At 36.1% G+C, this 18,245-nt stretch overlaps 1 protein-coding gene across 2 annotated transcripts in view; it reads left to right on the top strand.

Moving 5' to 3' along the window:
- The window catches only part of dse (dermatan sulfate epimerase), a 71,202-nt gene extending 55,317 nt beyond the window's left edge, over positions 1-15,885 (top strand). For both annotated transcript variants that reach the window (XM_028797569.2, XM_028797570.2), the window contains 2 exons: positions 10,102-10,309; positions 11,362-15,885. In XM_028797569.2, coding sequence (XP_028653402.1) covers positions 10,102-10,309; positions 11,362-13,114 — 1,961 coding nt within the window. In that variant the 3' untranslated portion in view covers positions 13,115-15,885. The remainder of the gene's footprint in view (positions 1-10,101; positions 10,310-11,361) is intronic.
- The last annotated feature ends 2,360 nt before the right edge of the window (positions 15,886-18,245 follow it).

Genomic DNA, 18,245 nt, shown 5'->3' with positions numbered 1-18,245 from the left:
TCTCCCAGAAGGTAAAATTTGGAAACAGTTACTTAAACAATGTGTCTGTTCTTTTACAATTTTATCTGCTTTTTTCATGCTTTTTTGTTATACATTTCTTAAAGCCCTAGTTGTAATAGTCCACAGAGATCAGAATGGGTTATTTTCATGTTCTATTTTTATTAGTCATAGACAGTCCCCCAAACCAGGTACGGAGTGAAAAAGTCAGTAGGCTGTCAATATGACACGTATAGTTGAAGATGAATTTGTGAGCATCAGGGACATTCTTTTCTGGTTTCTCAATTTGCTTTTGCACTGATAAATTATCTGTGACACAAAAGCTTTGTTAGCTGCCCAAGGCTCATATACACCGCCACCACATAGGTTCGTCTGAAATCGCTTGCAAGATAATGTGGGTGCAGAGAGACACACAGCAGTTCAATATCTTCTGAGCATGTTTTACATTTCACCCACATAAGTAATCACTTTAGCTGATTAATATAAAAGCACAGCCCTCCTCCAGTAGATTTACCAGATATTATCGGATCTGAATAAACCAATCCCTGAAAGCCATTCAATTAGAGGACTTTGTTTGATACATTCTCAGATAACCACATCTCTGTGAAATACACAGGCATCTCCATGTTCTTGCATACAACATGCATTAACAGTGAGCTTGTTGATTTCTACTTCACAAAGACCACACGTTGGCAAATAAAGTAGTATGGAGTGGGGGCGTTGTTTTCCATACCTGAAACTTCTTGTACACCCTGCTTACCTCTTCTGTGTTGGGATCGCAGGTGTCTCCACCATTGCTGTTGCTTCCGCTTCTCAGAATTCAGTAACTCTTTAGGTATTTCTTTGTTAATATCACTCAAATCAATATGTCATTTTATAACTAACAGTGCAGCATATGAATATCTAATCTCATCTCCTGTGATGAATCCATTCTAATACTACTAAAATAAACAACAAACAAAAACAATTGAAACAATACAGCAGACTTTCATGAGTCATCAGCAGAGCAGCACCTCTGTTACTGTTCTACATTATATCGAGCCAATACTTTGCAATATCACACCACTGAAATAATGTTCAGTGTCCTAAGAGTTAGTTTCCATTACCAAGGTCTAGTCCACACAAATTTGTCCCTCACATGCATGCCATCTTATGAGATTGCACCTGAGTTGCATGTCTAAATAGTTTCTTCAGACCAAGACCAGCGTTAGATGTAATGCATTAAAAGTAACGTGCATTGCATTGTCAGGTAGCTTTTTAAAGAAAAGAGTAACCTAAGACTGGAGTACAAATCTCTCTCTCTTTTTCTCCCTTTCATAGTATTTCTGGACTCCTGACTAAATATTAAGCTTTTATAAACGAAATTCTATTCACAAGAAGTATTTCCTCTTCAGCCAAAGCATCATTTCAAAATGCATCATTGGATTATTTTTTTCTAAAACTTAATCAGTCCATAACTCTGTAATACCAGAAACCATTTAACATCACTGCATATATGCTAGTAATGTTGCGTGAAGAAGCCAAAATCCAGTAGCATCTTCATTGTACATTTACACACTGACAACATCACAAGTAATGTAGTCAGAAAGAAAGCAAACTACGAGGAATGTTCAAAAAGTTTCTGCACTTTTTTGTTAATTCTATTTATTAAGAATTTCAAAAACAAATTACATCACTTTTCTACATAGTCACCTTTGTTTGCGATGCAATTTTCCCAGCGTCGTACCAACTTTTTAATGCTTAATTACTACTACTACCACCTTCACCGTCTCCAACAAAAATATTGAAGTGCAGAAACTTTTTGACCATCCCTCGTAGGTGGTGTATAGACATTAATTCTACAATGGAGTGCATCTAAGTAATGATCTGCACATGTTTTGAATTTAGTGTGCTTTAACAAAGCAGTTTTAAGATCAAATGAAAGGATAATGATTGCCTTGTAATATGGGAATTCTGCAAGAAAAGCATACTTTAGTCAGTGGTTCTCAAGTTTAGTCCTGGGTGTCCAGGTGGCCGCAAACATTTTTATATGTTAAGTGGGGATACTTTAGTGTTTTTAACTTTGTTTTTAAGATTTTCATTATCATCATTGTGATTTTTATTCAGCTTTTCCAGGTGTTCTTTGTACTTATTTATTAACACCTGTTTGCAGGTTTAGTTTTTCCAGTTGTTTCTTTTACTTATCATATTAGCATGGGTATTGTTGCCCATGCACACCAACTGTGAACTGGATTTGGGAGTCTGACAGTGGATTGATGGCTGCAGTAGACATATACTTTATCCAAGCTTGGCTCCTGAATTGTACTCAAGGTGTTAAAATGGATTGTTGAATGGTATGATGTTGTTCTGGTGAGAACTGCTGTCTTCTAGCATATCACAGCATTAACACTAGAATTACCAAAGCCTACGAAAAAACTCGTAAATCCGTCCCACCTTAAATCGCGTCTTAGATCCGTTTGCACCTCTCCGCCAGAGTCCTTTGTCATCTAAATGTGCTGATAAACAAAAGCTACTAGCAGCCAGCTATTCCATCCCCCCACCGACTTAGAACGAATTTCTCCTAGCTCAAGCCTTGCCTTGATTTGATTATGTGGGATTGAAGTGGAGTTTTAGAGTGGAAATAATATAGTGTTATTTGGAATACACGCATTTCATGTGTGTTCTGTTCCGTTCAGTAGTCTGTGCAAACACATTTTTAAAACAGAAACGTTTTTCATATTCTAATAGTAAATGACAAAATGTAGGCATAAACTATATAACGTATGAAGCCTGAAGTCCATATATCAAAGAAACACTTTCACAAAAGGTACAAATAAGAGAACACGTGCGCTGTTATTCAAAAATATAACTGCACAAAAAAAAAAGCCGCATTACCATGCCACATTGACACTCTTACTGCAACCGCCATGGTGGCGTAATGGTATCAGCTTCTGACTGGGAATCAGAGGGTGGCGAGTTCGATCCCGCACGGCTCCACTTCGAGAAGTGAACTGCTCTTATTCTTACAATTTTAGAATAACAACATAAATTTGATTTCAGTCTGTAACAGCCGGTGTAACTTATGATACTGGTAAAGGTTAGCTTTTTTTTTTTTTTTTTTTTAATTCACTTTTCATTCTCGCAGTCGCATTCAGAATCAATCCATACAACCCCATCTGACATAAAGACGCGCTATAGGTCTGCAGTGTACCACGATGCATACTACCGCCCAAAAAAAAAGGGTTCTGACACACAAACGCTGGCGAAGCAGCCTTCATCGTATCTCACCGTCACTTGAAATCAGCAGTTCTTAGCTGCTTATCAATCCATACAACCCCATCTGACACAGCTGTTTTCACATAAATAAAAGTGTACTTTTATTCAAGACTATAACCGAAGAATAAAGAAAGCAAGTTACAGTTAGTGGTTGATACAACAGCTTGCGTGGTGCAATGCTAAGAACTGCTGATTTCAAGTGACGGTGAGATACGAAGAAGGCTGCTTCGCCAGCGTTTGTGTGTCAGAACCCTTTTTTTTTGGGCGGTAGTATGCATCGTGGTACACTGCAGACCTATAGCGCGTCTTTATGTCAGATGGGGTTGTATGGATTGATTCTGAATGCGACTGCGAGAATGAAAAGTGAATTAAAAAAAAAAAAAAAAGCTAACCTTTACCAGTATCATAAGTTACACCGGCTGTTACAGACTGAAATCAAATTTATGTTGTTATTCTAAAATTGTAAGAATAACAGCAGTTCACTTCTCGAAGTGGAGCCGTGCGGGATCGAACTCGCCACCCTCTGATTCCCAGTTAGAAGCTGATACCATTACGCCACCGCGGCAGTTGCAGTAAGAGTGTCAATGTGGCATGGTAATGCGGCTTTTTTTTTTGTGCAGTTATATTTTTGAATAACAGCGCACGTGTTCTCTTATTTGTACCTTTTGTGAAAGTGTTTCTTTGATATATGGACATCAGGCTTCATACGTTATATAGTTTATGCCTACATTTTGTCATTTACTATTAGAATATGAAAAACGTTTCTGTTTTAAAAATGTGTTTGCACAGACTACTGAACGGAACAGAACACACATGAAATGCGTGTATTCCAAATAACACTATATTATTTCCACTCTAAAACTCCACTTCAATCCCACATAATCAAATCAAGGCAAGGCTTGGGTTGGGAGAAATTCGTTCTAAGTCGGTGGGGGGATGGAATAGCTGGCTGCTAGTAGCTTTTGTTTATCAGCACATTTAGATGACAAAGGACTCTGGCGGAGAGGTGCAAACGGATCTAAGACGCGATTTAAGGTGGGACGGATTTACGAGTTTTTTCGTAGGCTCTGGTAATTCTAGTGTTAACAGAGTTGTTGTTTTTTTTTAGATTCCGAGGAAACTCCAGTGATGCTCATTACTTGCATCTATTAATCTATGCTTCCACTGGGCTCATTTAAAGAATCTGCCAGACAGTCAAACATGCTTTTTTCACAACTTTTATTTTTGGAATAATTGAAACTAGATGACAGAATAAAAAAAAACAGAACTGTGAAAGTAGGTCAGCATCCTGTTTTCTTTATTTCGATAAAGAGAGGATGTGATCCTAGTATATAGTATATGAATAGATCAGTCATCTCAGCATTATTTTGTATTCATGAAATTTAGTTTTGGAAGAGAAACTTGAAGGGAGCTATTTAGAAATTTCTGTGACATGACTTGTCTATATTAGTATTTATCTTTTTTTCAGAACAATTTTCAGGTAAAACAGAAAATAAAAATCTATAAACTGAAGCAAAGTTACTGTAGATCAGTTCCCAGAGACTCAAATTACACTTTCCTTAAGAAAATAGTAATGTAAAGCTACAGCTGTTGTGGTTCAGTGTTTGGGGTTAAATAAACGTAGGTTTTCTGCCTCACTCCATGTTGTCCATCCAACGTGGCCGCAGAGAGCTTAAACAACTTGGCACATCCACATAAAACAACGACAAGGGGTGAGCGAGGCTTTTACTGGACGTACCTCGTTGTAAACTGAAATATATACAAAAGAAACATAGAGGTATATACAGGTGTACAATCAAAGACAATAAAGATTGATTTACAAAGCAATACATAGCAGAATGTATACATAAAACAATAAAGCTTTAAAAGACACAAGGCGAGTGATTTCCATGGTTGGATCAAGACAAAGAGCAGCATGTAGACAAAGGTTCATATTGCTGCGTACCAAAACTAACCAGACCCAGGGGTTTATATACCCTAAAGATACGTTTTGAATGTGACCGAAACAAAAGATAAAGGGGTGCCTATGTGAGACACATGGGGTGTATTGTATTCAAATGTTTATTTTGGAACCTACGTGCTTTACGTGAGTTTCATAAACTTTTATAGCACCACTGTGAGTGTGGGACGTGACTGACTGGTGTGTTAATAAATGACAAGATGAAGGGGGAGCACAGTTCAACAAATGACAGTCTCAACTATCAAGATGTGGGGCAGAACAGTAGGTATCTATTTTCTTTTATATGAAACAACTACATGCAAAATTTTACATAGACACTGTAATGCTATTTTCATTTCATAATGGTCTCAACCAGGCAGTCTTGACTCAGTCTCAAAGAAACCTAATCTTAATCTTAAAGTGGGAGCTAATTATTGACCTTTTTCAAGTTTCATTTTTATCTTTTGTTTGAGATTAGTCAGTGTTCTTGCAAATTCAGGCAGACTTGAATCATACTCATGATAGATATACTCATTTGGCTTTGAAAAATGGCACTGCATGGAACCAGATCTTGTTAAAATAGTAAATAAAGTAAAACCTTGATTAACCGTCAGTCTCTGTTAACTGTCAGGAAAAAAAAACATTGCACACACCAGCGCCTACCTACCTACTGCTTTGTGTGCATTTTGGAACAACTCTCCCTTCTGCTAGTGCGTAGTGTTTTTCACCAATACCGGATATTATGCTACATTTTGAAATCACAGTGTCAATTATGTACCTTCAGTTTTAATTGCTTTTCATAGCTTTTCTCTTTTGTTGCAGTTAATCTATTATACATTTTGTGAACGCCAAGGGTCGCTGTCGCCCTGTTTTTCCTTTTTCAAAGGGCCTTTTAAGCACTACAGCCACCATAAACAAGTAAATAAACAATAAATCTACCCAATACTCTTTCCTCCACACCTCCCAGCAAGCTCTGTCCTACTCCTTCCAACTCCGGCTCGCTTGCTGGGTCTCCAGTAGTCCTTTTTATAGATCTTGACCTGGAAGTGCTTCTGTCCACGGGTCAGATGGAGAACTTCTAACTTCTTCAGCCTTGGAGTACTTCCGTCCCTGTGACTTTGAAGTACTTCTGGGCTATGTAAACAGTGGGGAATCCCCAGTCTCCCTGCAGTGTCTCCTGGAAGCACCCACGGTACCCAGCAGGGCTGTGTTGCCAAACTCCAAGTCCTATAGAGCCCTGCGGGCATCCGGGGCACCACTGCAGTCCAGGGAAGCTGCCATCTATCGTCCTGGAGAAGGCAGTGTCCTTGATAATCTGCCTTCCCCCATCCTTTCGTTAATGGGGCGTCCCGGCTGGGATAAACTGCCAGCCTTCCCTTACAATTGTTATGGATGATAAACATATGCGTGTGGTGTTGGAATTGTCACAAAAAATTGAAATTATTAAACCGTTTACGAAACGATGAAAGTACTTCAAGTATTGCTTCAATTTATGGAGCAGAAAGAACAACAGTAAACAATATAAAGTGTGATGCCAACAAAATTGAAAAATGTGTTGAAAATGGAAACCACTGATGGTAATTTTATACTGTATTAATGTTAATGTTCTCCTGCATTGTAATTTTCTTTTTAAATTCTGTTATAAAATGTTTTGTTAATATATTGTGACGTGCAGGCAGCTTGTGTTGTGCTGTTGGGGAGCAGAAAGAGTGGAATGAATGCTGTAAGTGAATGGACTGGGTGAAGGGCTTCTGTTCTGGAAGAGACAGACAGGAAGGTGCAGGCAAAGGAAGTTTTGAATACGGAGACAGGAGACAATAAACAGGAGTATTTGTGGTATAGAGAAAGACAGAACATAAGTGGCAGGAGATAAATTGATAGAGAAAGCTTTCTTTTACTGTTTTGGAGGTGTGCTCCATCACCCAGATAATGGAGTATAACACAGGGCACCATTTGTTACGGAACGAAGACTCCAAGTAAAACTCAAGTAACTCTGAGTTGGGTTTGCTTATTACACTGGTTGTTAAAAATATTATATGAATTGATTAATTTTGTTAATACTACTGTATATTATATATTGTTAATATAATTTTGTTTTGTAAATAAATGACTATTCACTAAACTAAGCTACTGTATATCATTTTTAAAGTAGCTGTTCTGTTATCCGTCTTTTCTCTTATCCGTCACAGCCTTGGTCCCTTAATGGATAATTGAGGCTTTACAGTGCTAGATTCCTCAAAGCAGATATTCTGGATTTTATACTGAACATCAGCTGGTATTTGATATGGTTAATTATTTTCTGGAGTTGAGCAGAGGACACTGTCTTCAGAGTGCATGGTGGGTGCTCTTGAATGCTTTGGTTCATATCTCAGCAGTAGGATATACTGAATGTTATTGGGAATTTTCAGTTCTCACTTTGAAATAATAATGTCAGATATCCCATAGGTTTTCATTTTTGTTTCTTGATTTTTTTTTAAATTTGTTTGTTTTTTTAGTGTATTGATTAAGAGCTTTGGTCATGTTATTAATTTTTATGCATCAGAGGAAGTGCAGCTATATGTTACTTATAAAACAGATGTAGAATCCGTGATCACTTGTTTATAAGACTGTATTACCAAAATAGGAATTCGGAGTAATGTACATTTATATCAATGTGAAAAAGTCCATTTAGAAGGTCCAAATTAACATTTTCAAGCAACTTCAGTTACTACTATTACTGTTTTGCTATTTACATACTTACCTACCTCACATGGTTCCAGTGTTATCAGAACTGTATCTTTTTCTTGTGAAGTATGATATTGATCTCAAAAATAGTTCTTTTGGCATTTAAAGCACATACCAGTCTTGTTCATTTTTTGTCCATTTTTTTATTATGTATCTGTTTGTACACCCTCAATATTAACTTGCGCTGGTTATCCCAAAATCAAAGTTGGAAACGTTTATAGTGGCATTTTATGTATGTGGCTCAAAGCTGTAGAATTCTCCTATAAAATTTGTGTAAAATTAAAGAAATCATATCGATTTTAATCTTTCAGACAGCTTTAAAGTCTTTAAGGACTGTTTTTAAATTATCTTATCTAAAAAGACTTTTTTTTTCTTTCTATGAAGTGCTCTGTAATCTTACGATGTAGGACTCTGTATAATTTAAACAGAATTGCATGGATTTTGATAATAGAATGGCAAATACACTTAAACCTCTGCCTTTGTTTCAAAGTCTAGAGTAGGTTAAAGATAACATATTTGTAAATTAGGGAAGCAAGATTATCAAATGAGCACCTCCCTAGTCATGTGAAGTATACAGAACTTAAAATATGAACCCCAGACACAAGCGCCTGAAACTGTCAAGATACCTTCCCGACTAATGAGCTGTGTTGGCTAAAACAATCATCTTCCTTTATTAGCATTATATTTAATTTATAAAGCGTTGACACAGTTTTACATTAGTCAGCATAAGACTACATTTCAGATTGTACTTGAGGTATTGAAAAAGAGTGTGTGTGAGGTAATCTTTTGCAAGGCATATACAGTATGTTAGTTATTCTTATGAAAATAATTGGAATAATTAATTTCTTCATTTTTTAAGCTAATTATCTTAATATGGGTTGCAGAGTAATGAGAAAAGAATGCCTATAAAAAGAGGAAACAGAGAAAAAACAGTGATTTTCTTAAGCTCAAATTGCCAAAACAGCTGCTCTACTGATGTATTAATGATAGCTGCTCACCCTACAAATTCCATAATATTAGTATGAACCTATCCTTTTGTGATAGTGACATCATATTTTGTTGCAGCAGCATAAACTCTCCTGCACAAACTGTATAAGAATAATGGGGATATGAATATTGTATACCTGTAGGTGCAAAGTATCCTTAAAAGTCATTATTTCTGTCTTTCTGTCCAAAACCCTGGATGCTCTTAACAGGATTCATATGGAACACAAATGTTTGCTCTTCTTTGCCAAAACTGGCACACTGTGTTCATAGCAAAAGCAGTCTGTGGAAAATATAAATCAGGAATGACTACAATGAAATGATAGATATTCCAAATCATTTAATAATCGCTAACATATGAAAAGACACCTGAAAAAACTGTAAAATATTTTCCTTTCTGTCACCTGAGAAGCAATACCATTTTCTTTTGAGTAAATTCTGAGTGGCAATTGAAATCGTTACAATCAATATAAAAGCCCAAACTAACTGTTGGTAAACTGTTACTAACACAAATTAACACCAGCTAACTGAGATATATAAAGTTAAGAGTGCAAGAATTTGTTCTGGATAACAGAGTCCGGTGTACAGTATAGTGGACTGATTTAGAAGTATGTATATGTCAGTGTGTGGTACAGTTGGCAGGTTTTATAAGACCGTATACTGGCAGCTTAAATTCATTTGGTGTTTAGTTTTACATTCCATCATAAAGTACTAGCATAGTTACCTTGCTGGATTTCTCTTTCTTTGACTTTTATGGGCCTTTTTCTCCTTCTCCCCTTCATCTAAATCAACCTCCTTCTGACTGAAAACCAAGACCTTTGGCAGATTACCCTATAACTAAATTCATCCTTTTTCACAATTGGCACAAATTAGTATTTCCATTAAAGGGTCACAGAAAACCTGTGCAAGTACAGGCAGCACTGAATACAAGACAGCAACCACCCCTGTAGCGGCATTAATACTTCAGATTTAGATACTCGACCCTTAATTATACCAGGCAAGTATGGGGTGCTGATTAATGAGAAATGCACATTTTTTGGAAAATTATGTGGTCGCAAAGAAAATAGTCTTAAGTGTACACAGACAGGTACCAGGCCTGGAATAAAAAACAGGTTTCTGAAGCTATGAGACAGCATAGACAACATAGATAGATGAATGTATATTTGCATCTGATTTATTTATTATATATTTCATATTAACAGGTTTTCAAAGAAGTGTTGCCATTGCAGACTCTAACTACAACTGGTTCTATGGTCCTGAGAGTCAGCTGGTTTTTCTGGACAACTATGTAATGCGCAATGGCAGTGGAAACTGGCTGGCACAGATAATCCGTAAGAGCAGAGTGCTAGAGGGGCCAGGACAAGCAGGAAAGGGCCAGCGGTGGTGCACACTTCATACAGAATTCCTCTGGTCAGTGCAGTCTTGTTACTTATGTTTAACTATTCCTGTGATATAGACTGAATTGTTTCTTCTAGCTTCCAGTCATGCCAAGACCTACTTAATTTTTATCCTGTAGCCAAACGAACAATTTTAGCATTTTATAAATTACAGTGACATACAATTTCTTCTTAAGTTCTACCCTGCAAAACTAATCTGTTACGAGTCAAATATTTAGAGCAAAGCTGTACTCTGCAACATCTTAGCATACTGTATCATGATTAATGGAATATTAATTTAAAATTTACAATTACTGTATCGGTAATGTTACCTGGTGTGTAAAGATTACATACAGTGCCTGGTATAATTGGTTAAAAATAGAAAAAGCAATAGGAAGTGCAATACAAATAATAATATGAACATAGTTAAATTTAATAGCTGGCACATATGCTTGATAAAGTGTTGATGACAAGTCCCGCAATATGGATATCTTAGTCAAAGTAAAATAACCCTGGGTAGAATTTGGCTGTTGTGTGCCATCTAGTGGCCAGTAAGAATTTTTCATTTCAGTTTAAGGTAAGTTTTTTTTTTTTTTTTCCTGCATAGTGACATTCAGCGTAATGCAGAGGTTCTCAGATTTATTTCTTGGCATATCACCAAAGTACCAACATTTATTTTGGTCTTACATTGTTAATTTTTATTGGGTAAAGGTAAATTGATATTTATTTGTTAGCGACACTCAAACTATTGTATGGGGGAGGGGGGATGTTAACAAGAAATTACAGATAGTTTGTGTATGTGTGTGTATTGAATGTATGTGTGGGAGAGAGGAGAGATTTTATTTCCCAGGTTAAGGCTGCTCCAGTGTTGTGCAGCTCCAAGCACTCCCTGTTAGAATCAAATACTAACCTTAGGTAGGCTCTTAATATTTATACAGCATGAAAAAACTATTCTGTTTTGGATATTCAAAAAGTAATAACTTGCAAGAATGAAGTTTGTAGTATAAATGTAGGTTAAATAAGGATATTATTAAGTTCATCATTTTTTGATATTGAACCTTTATAAATGTTTTTATGTTTTTGCAGGTATGATGCAAGCTTAACACCAGTGCCCCCACCTAATTTTGGAATATCAAAATTACATTATTTTGATGATTGGGGTGTTGTGACCTATGGTAGTGCACTGCCAGCCAACACTAACAATACATTTTTGTCATTCAAATCTGGAAAATTAGGTGGTCGTGCAATATATGACATTGTGCATAAAAATAAATATAAGGAATGGGTCAAAGGTTGGCGCAATTTTAATGCTGGCCATGAACACCCTGATCAGAATTCTTTTACATTTGCACCCAATGGGGTGCCATTCATCACAGAAGCACTATATGGACCCAAATATACCTTCCTCAACAATGTGCTAATGTTTTCTCCAGCAGTCTCTGAGACCTGTTTTGGGCCATGGGAAGGCCAAATTACTGAGGCCTGTAATTCCAAGTGGCTCAAATATAAACACGGCATAGCAGGAAATTCACAGGGTAGAGTTTTAGCTGCTTTAGAAAGGGATGGGATGGTATTTATTCGTGGAGAAGGAACGGGTGCATATAATCCTAATCTAAGGATAAAAAGTTTCCAGAGAAACCTGCTCCTTTTGAACCCTCAATTATTACTGTTGGTGGATCACATTCACTTAGAAGAAGATAGCCCAGTTCTGTCAATGAGTTCCTTCTTTCACAATACAGACCTTCCATTTGAAGAAACTCTCATTGATGGGGTACATGGAGCTTTCATTAAGAATAATGATCACTTGTATAAAATGTTCTGGATGGATGACAATGGATACAGTGATAAAGGTGATCTGGGGTACAAAAGTTACCCACAAGGCTATCCATACGAAGGATCTAATTTTGTGAATGTAACCATGCCTCTGAGGAACCCCATAACCAGGACAGCATATATTTTCTTTGGACCAGATATAGACGTTGAGAGCTTTAGTATTCGTGGGAATACAGAACGAATAGATATTTTTTTAGCCATTGGAGAACACACATACACTGTGTACCTTCTTACAGGAGAGTTCACTAGCAAACCTCTATTTGCTATGGTTCTCGCAGATCGCAAAAAGATTGTTTTTGAGAAGAGTGCAGGAGTCAAAGAATCCCAGTCTGCAGAAATCAGCAACTATGTGCGCCTGGTTGAACAAAATCTTCAGCATGCCAAGCCTGTTTTTCAGCAGCTGGAGAAGCAGATTTTAGCCCGTGTTTTAAACACAGACAATTTTAGAAAGACTGCAGAACGTCTTTTGCAATTGTCAGACAAGAAGAAGTCTGAAGAAGTCATTGAGAAGATGTTTTCTCTTTCCAAAAAGCAAATCAAGGCAAAAAACCTTAGGAAAGGGAGTATCACAGATAGGCTGGTGGATAGCCTACCTGACATCTTTAGTCAAATGGAGGCTACTGAGAATAAGGCAAGGCAGAAAGCTGCTAAAAGGATATATGAGGAAAACCAAGAAGAAGGAGAAGCAAATTTTAGAGACTTCTTGGATTATGCTGGCTTTCCACACGCCAAAGATAGAAGAGTTGGAATTGTGAAAAAATATAGGAATAAGGACATCCAGATGATTGCCACAGCAAAAAGCACAGACCCTTCAATTTCAGCATCCTACATTCGCCTCTTCCTAATTTTAAACATTGCCACCTTTTTTATGTTATTGACGTTAATGGTGACGAGATTTCAGAAAACTCAAAGTCTACATGCTCAGCGATGCTTCTATGCAATTCTTCTTCTTGATAGCTTTATTTTGTTATGCTTGTATTCCTCCTGTTCACGTAAACAATGTTAAAGTTGGAAGATATTGCAGATTCCTGTTAACTAAATGGCTACATATCTTAAATCAGGATGAAAGGTCATGTTTAACTTTGTAATATTGTATGAAAAAGAATGAAAAATGTGTTGATATTTAAGAAATATACTGAAAAAGATGTTTTCTATACCAAACAAAATTATATTCTTATAAAAGAATTTTGATAGAAAGAAAATTGAATTGTATATACAATTTGTCTGTTTTGTACTGAAATGCAAAGTGAAATTTTACATGACTGTAAGCCAGAAAAGCATTTCTTTTTTCAGTTTAAAAACATGCACCATTGTATTTTTTTTTTTCATTTTTCACTGTTTTGTACACGTTGAGCTTGTACTGTCGCACACTTTAGCAATACACAGAGGTACACATCAGTTTATTGATGAATGAAATACATAATTTCAATATTTACAAGTATTGTCATTGTCAAGCTGGACTGCTGTTCATTCTCATTACCTTTACTTGAGGAACAAGAAGAAAACTGCTTTTAGATTATTATTTTAACAGTAATTTTAGTAAAAGAAATTGTGTTATCTTTTTAAATATTTTCCATCTTTCTAATGTAAATCACTTCTGAAAGCATGAAAAACAAAGAGAACACATTAACTGTTTTTAGCAGATATACAGATGTTTTGTCTCATGTAATAACAGACTTTGGGGCAACATGTTGGGCTAGTGCAGTGAAACCTATAATGAGATAAATGATATGCTGCTGCTCTTAGTTTACAGGGTAATTTCCTTCAGTTTTAAAGATTTAATTTCCTTTATCGTAACTGATGATTTTCTTTTTCTTTTTTTGCATCCACCTCCATGTTTGCTGGTCTGTTTACTGTTTTCATTCAAGTAGTGCCATATTGCAAAGTTTGTAATTTGTGTCTGTACAAAGTGTGATAAGCATAAACTCAGGTGAAGCCTTGCATATTCTTGATGAACTAAAGTGCTATTTAATATACATTTACCTGTGTTATAAGAATCTTTCAACAAATGATTTTATGAGTACAGTATATTCACCCAGCCCAGATCTCCAGTGTTCTCTTAAATGCATATCCTTTTTTACTACTTTCTTCCAGCTGATCACTTTAACTAAGGCATTTGTTTGGCCAGTTTATTTTTTTTTGAAGAGGGCATTTAAGTGGTGTAAGGAGAGGGCAATGGAACTTTTTTGTTTTTAAGATGAAACTGCATCCAGTCTGATAATCTTTACAAATTTGGGATTATCTTGCAACAATCTGCTGACTTTGTCTGTTGGCTATATCAGACATTTATTAAGAGTTGCAAAGCAAAAAAATTATTTCAACAACACCCTAGTCATCCCAACCTGCTCAGCTGCTTTTGGAACAAATCAGTAAATTGTAGGAATGGAAGACAATGTAAGTAGGATTCTGTACTGAACTCAGCACTGTACAGTATCTTTACACAAACAACACATTTTTAATAATAATAATATAGAAAAAGATGATCTGCTGTGGCGAGCCCTAATGGAAGCCACTGAAAGAAGAAGTACACAATTACTATTATTCAGTCAATAGCAAAAACCTCCACAGCTAATACTGTATATGTAATGTAAGTGTATATAAAATGCCTGAAAGTGTCTTAATTTTTTTTTTAATATCTTTGATTAGGTTTAAAATTATTTGGCTTTTCGGTGAATGTTATTGTATTTATTGTGAGAGATGAGTATATTTCTTAAATAGATTTTTTAGATAAATAAGTTATTTCCATTCCACAAATATGAAAAAATATTCATATCGAATTCAAAGATAAGTTACCAAAAATTCTAAATTTAGAAAATCAATTTTTACTTTAATGTTTTACATTAATGTAAGAACCAGTTGAATTTACAGTCGCCACGACCCTTACCAGGAAAGTGTTTTTCTGAAGATGAGATAAGAGATTCAGTAATTGCTGTTTCAGAGGACTTTTACCAGCACTATCCAATATTATATGCAAATGTTACTTTTATTTATTTTCAATAGCTTATCACTTTATTCAAGGTTATTCAACCATTAGAAGATGTAAGGCTAATGTAGTCTGCATAGTATGAATTTTGCTGCTGTAGCTCTTTTTAAATGGTACTGTAAAAGCTTGAAACAATTTTAAATACCCAAAGTTTTTTACAGATAAGAACATGCCACAAAATATAATTAATATAAATTACAATAAAGCATTTCTTATTTTTATCTTAAGTAATTAACCATTTCCAGAATCATATGCAAATGAACATCTGTACAATGACCTGTGTAAACAATTTGAATGTGTGTACAGTATTTTTTTTCATCTAACGTCAAGCCTACTTAATCAAAAATAATTTTCCAAGAAGTATTGTTGGAAAAAAGCGTCGTGCATGTGCATCAGATGGTCATCCTGTGGGCTGTTTTTGGGCATATGATACCATCGCAGACTGGGAGGGGGCATGGCGGCTAACAGTCTCGTCTTCCCTTTCTCCTTTAGCAGCCGCCCTTCCTGGCCCACAGAGAATAAAGGCACAACTGTGCGGATGGAGGCATCTGATATAAACCAGGGGAGCTGAGAGATGGAGAGATCCCAATACAAAGAGGACATAAAGTTAACCCTTTGATAGCCAGTGCTAATTACAGCTGTCTCTTATTTTGATGTCACTGTGTAGTGTTTTTGTTCAGTTTTAAGAAGTAAACAGGGATGACTGGCTTGGCATCCCAAAATTTCTTCACACCTGTGGAGCCTTAACCCCTTGGAGCATCACAAAGGAATAATAAATATTTGTACTTGGCTTTTATTTTGTTTAAATGTATAATTTATGTATACATGTACACACTCCTGTTCCTTTAGAAAAAAGAAAATATGTAATGCATTTTAAAAATGTTTGCACTGCATTGCTCTGACCTGAACATATCTCTCCATCTTCCAAAATAACTCCCAATTTTGATATCCTTTGTGCTAGTGTAGGGAATAATGAGAAAGCCTGCTCTGGTGTGCTTTGCTAAAAAAATTCTTTATATACCGTACTCATTTTAAAAAAATGGCAGTGCATACTTAAAACATTAGAAGTCAGTCTGCTGTAGGCCAAGGGTAAGAACACATCAAAGTAAGTGGTACATTACAGTATAAGTGTAAGTTAAACTACCAGAGCAGTCTAGAGAGTGATTAAAGATAAACTAATGTCATCAGAGGGTGGGACAGTGAGAAAGTCAGCTTCAGAAAATATATCCTGTTTCACAGATTGTTAGAGGGAAGGACCTTTAAATTAATATTTTGAATTGAATGTTTCATTTTGTAAACAGGTACCAATTACAGATGATTCTAGAAAAGATAGAAAGTGTAAGTTATTGGGCCAAAGTAAGGGGTGTTTAGTTAAGGTTAATAATGCCTGTTAGAACTGGAGCTTCGGCATTTTAATCAGTTTTAAACTATTTTTCAAAAATTTGTAATGGCTATACAATGAAGGACAGGATATGGACTTTCTTCAATAGGTAGTCACTTTTTTATCATTTTAATTCAGTTGAAAGTTTGCAAAAGTCAGTGCCTAAACTGGTAACATTGTACTCAAAGCAAAAATGAACACTAAATGGGGCACTAATCCTATCATAAAGCGCACTCATTTACACGTCCACACTCACTCATTTATGGACCATTTAAAATCACCAGCCACCCTGACTTGCACATCTTTGAGATGTGGGAGGGAGGCTAGAAGACACAGGCAGAAAACAGCAGCACTAATCAAACTGCCTCCATGCTCTCTTTGGCAATATTTTGAGATATATTAAGACGGTAAGTTGTTGGTGTAGCAATAAAGTAAGGCATCTAGAACAATGTAAGGTGATTATACAGAATCTCACAGCAGGCCTGAAGGTCCACTAGGAGGAGCTGCATGAATTAGATAAGTGGATGGATAGATGGAGTTACTTGCACGGAATAATTAATATAAAATGTTTAAGAAGTATAGTTTTATTAGCTTGTAGAAATGTGTGTTCTTTTATTCAATCCACCTATCTGTTTTCTAAGGCAGAAACTACTCATGGTTGGAACAAGTGTCTATAATCGTGTACACAGTTTCACTGGGTGATAGAGGCAATTAACCCAAATTGCACATTTTTGAGATGTGAAGAGAAGCTAAGGCCCATGGAGAAATCCACATGAACACAGGCAGAACATATAAAGTCCACACAGAGTTACTGAGCCTTGAATTATACACGGGTCCATGGAGCAATGACAACTGGTCCACCATATGAAACAATTTTTGCAATTATTGTTACTACTGAGACCACTTCAAAACATTTACCTCAAAATTTGCAAACACATCCATTTATCTAACAAAGGATATTCCTACCTGAGACGAGAATAATTTGAATGTTTTCGAAACAGATAATAACAAGAAGTAGATCATCCACAAATCCAAGTCAGAAAGGCAAACATTCATTTGCATTGGCAGTTTTACTATTGCTGTTCTTTCTGTTTGAAATTGCATTACATTTTTTATTCAATTTCCCTTTTCATTTTATTTATGAATTATTAGAAGAGGGGAGCAGGCAGAAATTCATACCTGGTCAAAAGTCAGCTCATTGCCTAAGGCAGGGGTGGGCAAATTCATTCCTGGAGGGCCGCAGTGGCTGCAGGTTTTTTTTCCAACCCAATTGCTTAATAAGAAGCCCTTATTGCTCTAGAAACACTTCTGCTTCATTTTAGTTATCTCCCTCGTTAAGATTTTGAACTCTAATTGCTTATTTAAGTCTTAAACAGCTGCATTCTTGGTTTTTAATTGCTCCTTAGTAGCAATAAGATGCAAATGACAAAAGAAACCAGCAGTTATCCATTTTGCTTGTTACCCTTTACACCTGTGTGTATTTATTGTGCACTATTTGGTTTAATTAAATACTTGGAAGGAAAGAGAAAAGAAAAAAGTGAAGGATTGAGAATTACCCATCCGTTTTACACTTCAAAGTATTTGGATGATATCCTTAGAATGGAAAAAAAAATCTAGGATATGAGAATGACTTGACATAGCAGAGTAAAAGCACCAACAAGCTGTGAAATGTAATTATTGGCAAGGATTGTTTTCTAATTAAGCAACTGGGTTGGAACAAAAACCCGCAGCCACTGCGGCCCTCCAGGAATGAATTTGCCCACCCCTGGCCTA

The sequence above is a fragment of the Erpetoichthys calabaricus genome, chromosome 3 (genome assembly GCF_900747795.2).
Source record: "Erpetoichthys calabaricus chromosome 3, fErpCal1.3, whole genome shotgun sequence".
NCBI lineage: Eukaryota > Metazoa > Chordata > Cladistia > Polypteriformes > Polypteridae > Erpetoichthys > Erpetoichthys calabaricus.
Note: the sequence above shows the minus strand (reverse complement) of the source record. Positions and strands in the feature narration are given on the sequence as shown.